We start from the raw sequence: 8818 nt of genomic DNA, 5'->3' as shown, positions 1-8818 counted from the left end.
TTCAGCAGTGCAGCGCAGCAGGTCTGGCCAGCCCCTTTTCCCATGGCATCCCTGCAGCACACAGGGAACCACTCAGCTGCAGTCCTACGCCCGGGGCCCTGTCCCCATTACTTGGTCCGTGGCATGCAAAGAGGATGAGGAGACAGGATGAAGTGACAGGGAAATGAGCTCATTAACCCTTCTGCTAATGGCTGTTCACGCTTCAAATGCCAGGGGTTAATTACCACTGACTCTGCTTATCTCACCAGGAGCCACTGACTGCATAGTGGCTCCAAGGCAGCCATCTGCTGCCCTGGTCCCCCCCGGCAGCGAGGGCAAGGCAGAGGATCCCTCCTCAGATGCCACAGGCTACCTCCCTTCATTCCTAGTTGCCAGGCATGAGTTGCCACAGCCTGTTGGGGACTTGTGGCAACAAGACACTGGCTGGACTGGGAATTCCCACCCCCACTCCCTACCAGCTAGGACCAGATCTGCCTGGATCAGATCCTGCCTGGTGGGGCAGCTAGGCCCAGCCTCCCCTTCTGTTCTGGGTGGGCAGCAGCTTACTCACTGCACATGGGGCCAGTGTGGGCTCCACACTTCTGCCAGAGCAGCTGAAGACTGCCACAGGCTGACAACAGCAGCTACAATTGTCCTAGAGCCCATCACCCCCCTAGGTGATGGGCTCTAGGGCATTGGCTGAGAAGCCTCCTGTGCCCCAGCCTGGCACAGTCCAGTTTAGGCCTCCTTCTCTGCGAGAAATGCTAGTAGGTGATGGACAGGGTCCCTAAGAACCCTCCATGCCACCTCCCTACAAGACAGATTTCTATGGCAACCTCAGCCCTGCACATCCAGCACCATGGAAACATGGAGAGCTGGGAGCAGAGCTGGACCTCTGTGGGCAAAGAGGGGCTCCAACACCTGCCACCCTGCTGGGAAGAGCACCTCACCATGGGGACAGCAACGCCAAGGGACATGCTCACCTGTCCTCCCACTGCACCCAGCCCCAGCACTCACCGCTGAAGTGCTGGCGGCAAACGCAGGTGTATCCTCCTTCCTTGCGGGTGCAGATCCCACCATTCAGGCAGGGGTTGGAGTAGCAGAGGTTGATCTCTGTTTCACAGTAATCCCCGGTGAAGCCCTGCGGGCAGCGGCACCGCAGTCCGGTGATGGGGTGGATGGGCCGAAAGAGGGTGGAGCGGGAGGCAATGAAGGGAGCTGAGCTGTCAAACTTGAGGACGGAGATGCACTTCATGTAGTTCTGGCAGGGCTCCCGCAGGCAGACGTTGTCATCAAAGGGCAGCACATCCAGCATGGAGGCGCCTGTCAGCACCATGCGCTTCATGTACAGCTGTTCCTGCAGCTCCTCCGAGCTGAAGTAGCGCCCACCCCGTGGTGCCAGGGCCGAGAAGCTGACATTGAGCACCGTGCCGCCCACATCCGTGTCATTCTGGATGTTGAAGATGAAGATGTCCTCTTTGGGTGTCGCGAGCACGGTGGCCACTCCTTCCAGAAAGGTGGACAGCAGCGGGGAGAGGAACCTCTCCTGCCACATGTTCTCCAGCCGCACCGTAATGCTGTTGGCCAACATGTCTTCCGTGATGATGATCACGCGCAGGACGCACTGGGCTGTCACGCTGTGGATCCCGTCTGTTAGAGGGAACAGGGACATGCTGCAGGTCTCTGCTTTCTGCTTGGAGGGCCTCCTCCCTCCCACCCCAGGGCAGAGCCCTGCACCCCAGTGTGGCCCCCAACAGGCCCGAGTCCTTGGCTAAAGAAGCTTGGAGCCACAGCCCCAGGGCTAGCAGGGTGTCACCTGGACTGGAGGGGGAGCAGCCAGTGTGACTGCACCTTCTCCCTCCCACCAGGCTCTCCAGTGAGAGAAAGTCTCAGGTTTTCTCCCTGTCCTGGATCTCGGCAGCAAACTGAGCTCTCAGGAACAAAGGTGCTCAGGAACAGAAGGAAGTCCCAGCAGGAGGTCTGGCAAACACAGGAGCTGATACCAGGGCCTGGGGTGTTTTGCTTCCCTGCTGCGCCCTGTCTGCCTCCCTCACGCTGCCTTTCCCTGCGCTCTATTCCTGCCATTTCCTTCCTTTCTCCTCCAGGGTCTCTTCCAGGCTTTTGTGCTGGTCTCCCTGCTTCCCCCCTTCTCACCATCTGCTTCGCATCTCTTCCTCCCTCGGCCCATCTCTGGTTTGTTTAATTCTCTTTAATCTCTATTTTCCTTGGAAACAAACTCCGTTCCCTTGGGACCCCGTACCACGCAAGCAATCTCCCAGACAGGAGCATGGGAATACACAGGCACACTCTGAGCATGCCTGCCTGCTCCCTCCCAGGTCTGGGCCATTAGTAGCAGCTCACCTCAGATCAGGTGCACCCACAGAGAGCAGCTCAGGCTGCAGGGGCACAGGCAGCACAGCACAGCCCAAACAGGCAGTGGTGCAGCTATGTGACTGGGGCCTCCAGTCTCACCCCACCTATTCAGCTCCCACAGACCCAATGGATCCCACTATCTTGGAGAGTCATATGCCCCCCTTGCCAGACCACCCCAGGCACCTTTGCTAGCAGCTTAGTCCGGATGCCCAGCAGGGAGAAGCCGAACTGATGCCCCCAGGATGCCTCCTCTCTCCTGATTCCCTCCTTCTGGGCCCTCCGACCACAGCACAGGCTCCACCAGGCAGACCCAGCCTTCGACATGGCAAAGCAAGGACCACACCAACCTCAGTGGCCCCAGAAATGCTCAGTGAAGTGCCTCAAGAACCTTACTGCTCCTGGAAAACTGAGGCAATCCACCTTCCATCCCATTGCCAGCATCCCAATGCTGGTGCCCCACAGGCATTGGCAGGACACAGCAATCACCTGCTGTTCCCATCTCCCACCCCATATCCACCTGAAAGCCCCAACCCCTCATGTTTCCTTGGAAACCTCATCATACCAAGACAACATTTACATCAGCACACATCAACAGTGACTCCCAGGATTAATCCTGCATCCCAAGCCTTGATGTAACATCCCCTACATATGACTAATAAATGACAAACACAAGGCACCTCTTTTCTCTGGGGACACTGGGTTTGGCTGCCTGCACCTCCCTGCAGCCGAGGCCACCTGAATGATAGGCAAAAAGTTATCTTGAACACTTCCCTTTCCCTGTCTGCTGTGCTGACCCCTGGCAGGTAAATCAGCTCCACAAAGACAGTCTCATGCTTCCTCTCCCAGGCATCCATGTCAGGTTCAACACTCTGTGCCCCAGTTTGAGTGCTGACATGGAAAATGGGCTTGTGAAAAGGTAGGCAGAAGAGTGGATCTCGCTTCAGGGGAAGAGTGGCTGAATCAAAGATGCCCTCAGCACCACGAAGGGCAGACCCTCCTCTGCCTCACCTGTTCCCCAGCACATGCTGGCATGGGCAAACCCAGGGCTGCCCCTTCGTCTCATGGCTGGAAAGCTAAAGGATGAGCCCTCAGCAGCTCTGGCTGTTCACATTCAGGGAGCAGCCATGTGGGTTCTAACCAAGCACACAAGGACGACCACCCTGTTAGAAGGACCTTGCAAAGGTACCACGGTTACATGTAGCCCATGTAGCCCCAGAAGGACCATGATGCATTACTGGTGTGAACACAGGAGAGATGCTCATGTACTCTGACACCACAATCCCTGTCCCTCTCTTAGCCTGGGTATAACACTCCCCTGTCCCGTTCAGAACAGGGAGGGGATGCATGGTCTCCAAGGAGATCTGTCCTCAGCCATGCGAAGATGCAGCATGGCCCTGTGCCACTGCACCACTCTTGCCCTTCCAGGTGGAGCATAAATAAGTGGCACATCTCCCACACACTTTGTGGCTGCTCAAATGAGCATCACCACCAGGACAGAGAGGACAGACTAACAGACTAGCCTGTGCTGAGGACACATGTGAAACAAGCCTGACAAACCCAGCTAGACCCTGCACAGCACTGCTCTACTTCCTTCAACTCAGCGTAAGGAGGCATGAGGGGCAGCAGGTTTCCCAGCACCCCGGTTAGCCCCAACTCCGAGGTCCAGGGGTGCAAATGCCACCTGCCCGTCCCACATCTGTGCCCCAGCTCCAAGCCACGTGCAAAGCTGCCTCTACTCTTCCTCTCTTCCCATGGCTGCTACACTGCAAAGCCTTTTGATTTCCCACAGCCCTGTTTGAAGTTTGCAGTGCAGGAGGATTTAAAGATTGAAATATCTTCCTTTCTTCCCGCCTCTCTCTTCTACTCTTCAGAAGGTGAAAGCTTTCTGGTGACCCTGCAAATTCCCGCGCAAACACCAGCCTGTGCGCCAGGGCTGGTGCTCTGGAGATAAGGCTCACTCTAGGCTGGGGGAGCGGCGTGCCCGTACAGTCACCCACGAGCTAATCTCCTGGAGGAAAGGGGGGTTGCTTGTCTCTGAAATCAAACTGCTCCCACCCCACATGGAAGCAAGGTAAGAAACTACCCTGATGGCTTTGACATGGAGGGCAGCATGAGCAGCGGCTACCAAACAGCTATGTACAGCACCTGGCTGGATGTGCCAGGGAATTTAGACCTGTCTGGGCTCAGCACAAAGAACTGGCATCATCACCTACATCCTCCAAGGCACCTTCTTTCTGCAAGAGGCTCATGGGGTGCTAAGATCACTCGGCCCTTGGGAGGCAGGAGTGAGGGGAAAGCCACCAGCCTGCCTCACCCACACTTGGGAGCTCTTGGTGAAAGCTCCCCAGGCCACCATCAGTCTGGCATCCCTCCCTGAGGGACTACCTGGTGAGGCAGCACCCTGGGATGCCACCACTTTGCCAGCAGCTCCCTTCCCAGCATGCAGCTTGGCCACGTCCCAGCTCCCTCTCCTCTCCCTTTGTCCACTCCTTGCAGTTTGCCTCTCTGGCCAAGACAAGAGTGAGCTCCGCTCGAGCCCAGCTCCTTCCCCTCTCCTCTCTTTGGCTCATGGTTCACCCGGAAGCAGCCACGAGGCTCTGGGGATAGCTCTTGCTCTCCCCAAAGGCTGGTCAGTGCGCAGCAATAGGCAGGCAGACATCTGACTGATTTATGGCTGTTATTAGGCCTTTGCTGATGCGATGCCAAGCCCTGGGGCAGGCCAGAGGCCAGCAACGCCTCCCAGGGGCAAGGAAGCTGTGCTCAGGGAAGAAGGTGGGCTGGAGGGTGTCTGATGCCTTTGGCATTGCCCAGCCCATGGCAGGAAAGCCAAGCACCCCTTTCCTATTTCCCCACAGCAATGTGGAGCCAGTCCCAGCCCCACAACCCTCCTCAGTAAGCTTCCCCATAACACACTGTCCCATCACAGCACCACATCCAGGGCTACCTCCCCCTCAGCTCCGTGCAAGGGGAAGCAGATGGTTAAGAGAATGACCTGCTGCAAATGGGGAAAGGAAAAAAGAAAGCTACCATAAGAAAGCCCAAAGCTGGCTGGAGGCACTGACCCCCCATGGGAGGCATTTTAATCACGAATGCTCAGCCTTTCTGATTAAATCCTGTGGCTGGAGAGCTGGTGCCTGGTGAATATTCATGCGGCCGAGTAAGGAGCCCTAGAAACATGGCTACAGGGAATGGAGCAGGGAAAAGGGACAAGGGGCTCTAACCCCTGTACTAAGCAGCACCAGGTCATCATGTTTGCACTTCCAAGAGTGACAATTACCAGCTTCAAAAGCTACAGAAGGAAGAGCTCTGACTGGAGAGCAGGATGGGCAGCAGACTCCTCCTGTCACCGTCTGTCTTGGAATGGAGCTCCAGGCCTGCACTGGAAACCTCTTGGGAGGAGCAGGGCTACTGACCACTGCCCAATAGTCCCCTAATCTGCAGGCTGAGAGCCCATCTCTCCTGTCCCCGTGTGCTGCCAGAGGCTCTCCAGATCCCTGGGCAGCACCCCAGCCTGCCATGTGGCATGAGGCATGGGCTCCAGCCAACACTCCCATGCCAAGAGCCTCCACATCACTAGCAGAGGTTCCCTGGAGAAATCAGGCAGGAGATAGGTATGGGTACACTGAACATTCCCCACCACTGCTGAAGGGCTTTGGCAGACCACACAACATTTTGATGCTACTTTACCAGTTAAGAGAACTTGGAAATACATCAGGCTCCCATCACCCAGGTCAGAGGATGAACATCACTCTCCCACAGCTGAGCCTCCACCCTTGCCAAGAGGCCCAGAGAAACCACTCTGGAATGGCTGAAAGTCAACATGATGTCAGTCTCCTACACTGCCCTGATTTCACACAGTGCTGCTGGCCACGGACACAGCCTCAGCCCCAGTCCCAGCCCCCTGCTGTCCTGCATCCTCAGCAGCCAAGAGCAGTTTTTAACAGCCATAGGTGTTCACACACCTGTGAGGAGCTGGGGTCAGTTTCAAGGCAGTTGATCTCCCTGAAAAGGCACAGGTTTGTGATGGCCCAAGTCTACCCTGCCTCCTACAAGGGGCCAAGCTAAGAATACACACAGCTCACAGGCAGGCAAAAGGGCCCTTGCCTTACGTTTTAAGGGGATCCATCCTCCCTCAAAGGGACCACAAAGCTCACGGGCAGGCAGGGAAGCCACTGCCTCCTTGGATGCTGACCCTCTGGGCATCCACCTAGGTGTCACTGCTGCCTTCCTCCAGCAGGAAGGTGCTCCAGTGTGGCACTATGCCCAGGGCAAACAATGCAGCCAGGTCTGAATGTCCTGGCTGCCAGCCCTGCAAACCCACCCTCTCTCTGCACACAGCGACAGCATGGGGCCAGTGGAGCTGCCAGCTGGGCGGGGGGCTCCCAACAACAAAGACAGAAAACCCAAAGCAGACTTCCACCTCCACAGCCAATATCAAAGCCAACAAAAGGCCCGTTTTCCAATGTCTCATTTCCCTCCCCAGAACGGCTCTTCCCCTTCCATCTTCTCCCCTCCTTCGTGAGCACACCTCTCCCATTCTCCCTTCCCACTTGAAAGATGACGACATTCTAATTGCAAGGGCCCCCTCGCCGCGAGGCGGCTCGATACAGGACTTTCGGGACGTGATTGTCTCCTGCCTTTGTGCAGGGTTAAGTGTGCAAGGAGGCAGGGCTTGCATAAACACACTGGGGCAGAAGCTGGAAAGGTCAAAACTACCCCCATCTCCAGCAATGGGCATGTGTGTGCCTGCACCCGCTCTCAGCCAGCCCTGTGGTTATAATTAACCCACACAGTCCCCCAACGACCGCCAGGCTGGTGCTGTCCAAGCAGGATTGCCTTGAACAGATCTCCTTTTAAAGCCCTCGCTCCATCTTTTGAAAGAGATCCTCCTTTCACTGAATAAGCCAGATACAGAGAGGTAAATGAGAGGCCAGCTGGTAGGCAACAGTCAGGGGAACATCACGATTTAGTGTATGGCTCCCCAGGCACTCTCGGCAGTTCGGTGCTTGGCCCCTCCAGAGAGGGCTCCTGCCCTCCCTCCCCCAGAGCCGCTCCATGGTTCAGCGATGGACAGATGCCTCCATTTCAGATCAGGCATCCGCCAGCAAAGAAAGGCTGGTGGTGAAGGCAAAGCTCAGGCTCTAGGAACTCCAGGTCCAAACCCTGCTTGCTCATGGGCAAGCCCCTAAGTCCATCTTTGCCCTGTCCTCAGCTGGGCTAGAGGGGACCCCAACATTCTCCAAAGCCACCCCGGCAGCTACCAGTAGCATCTCTATTTGAATAATCTGACAACACACACTATGCAAGAGTTCCACGCACTGTGCTCAGGTTTGTCACAGCTGTCCCCTGAAACAGTAACCTGGCTGCAGAAAGGTGGTAGCAAGCTTTAGGACCTGTCCCACAAAGCACAGGTGTGTGCCTGTGCAGCCAGAATCCTGACTGAACCATTGGCTAACAGCAGATGGGTCTTTTTAAGAGGGTTCCCTCCACGAGTCCAATCCCTCCCTCTCGCTCAAAGCCAGGGAAGCGCTCGGTCCCGGAAGGGAGAAGAGTCACCCAGGCTTGGGAGTGAAGCAGTGTACCAGCCCTCAGGCCAGCAGCTTGGCCATCCTGGGAAACAGCTGTTTGCCCAGCCAGCACCCTATGGCACACACCAGAGTCTGGCTGGTGACAGCACCTCCAAAGGTGCCTCACTAGCAGCTACAAGCAATCCTCACAGCTGAGTAACGATGCTTTGTTCTTGCAGACCACCTCCAGCCTCGGCCCCTTTACAGAGCACTCCCCAGCAGCCTGCCCTCCACTGCCACCCTCCACACCACTCCACTAGTATTCCCTGACTAGAAGGGACTCCTAATCCAAATCTTGTTGCCAACCCACCCCCCGATGCAGAATGGGCTCTCTAATGGGGAGCATACAGAGCCCACCAAAGGTACTGCACTGAAGGTCTAATGATATTCACTCCCTACCTGTGACAGTCACCAGCATGGAGGCCACGAGCGGACGGTTGTTGTCCAGCTTACGGCTCAGCCTCAGCTCCCCGCTCGATTGATTTACAATCAACAAGTGCAGTTCATTTCCCCGCTCAAAGGTGTAGAAGAGGCGGTCGGATGCATCTGGGTCATACGCTGGGACCTTCCCTATGACCCCCGAGGGGAAGGTGTTGGACTTGTTGGACACATAGTTATTAAACAGGATTTGGAAGTTCTTGAGAACAGGGCTGTTGTCATTTTGGTCAATGAGTTTGATGTGGACCGTAGCTCTGCTGACCAGAGGGGCAGAAGTGGCCTGCACTACAATCACATATTCAGGTTTTGTCTCATAATCCAAGTCTATCAAGGCTGTGAGCTCCCCAGAAAAAATGTCCATCTGGAATATCTCAGGGATGTTGCCTTCCACAATTTGGTACATGATCTGGGCATTGGGTCCCTCATCCGGGTCGACAGCTGTGATTTGGGCCACCACAGAG

The 8818-nt window shown here is 56.2% G+C and overlaps 1 protein-coding gene across 1 annotated transcript in view; it reads right to left on the bottom strand.

The window, feature by feature from the left end:
* The window catches only part of LOC103798384 (cadherin EGF LAG seven-pass G-type receptor 3-like), a gene marked incomplete at both ends in the record, with an annotated part of 40371 nt that overhangs the window by 29739 nt on the left and 1814 nt on the right, over positions 1-8818 (bottom strand). The window contains 2 exon segments of the mRNA XM_009070640.1: positions 997-1629; positions 8319-8818. The exon segment at positions 8319-8818 is cut by the window's right edge and continues 1814 nt beyond it. Of these exon segments, the coding sequence (XP_009068888.1) occupies positions 997-1629; positions 8319-8818 (1133 nt within the window).

This window comes from Acanthisitta chloris, unplaced genomic scaffold, assembly GCF_000695815.1.
Source record: "Acanthisitta chloris isolate BGI_N310 unplaced genomic scaffold, ASM69581v1 scaffold25562, whole genome shotgun sequence".
In the NCBI taxonomy this organism is placed as follows: Eukaryota; Metazoa; Chordata; class Aves; order Passeriformes; family Acanthisittidae; genus Acanthisitta; species Acanthisitta chloris.
Note: the sequence above shows the minus strand (reverse complement) of the source record. Positions and strands in the feature narration are given on the sequence as shown.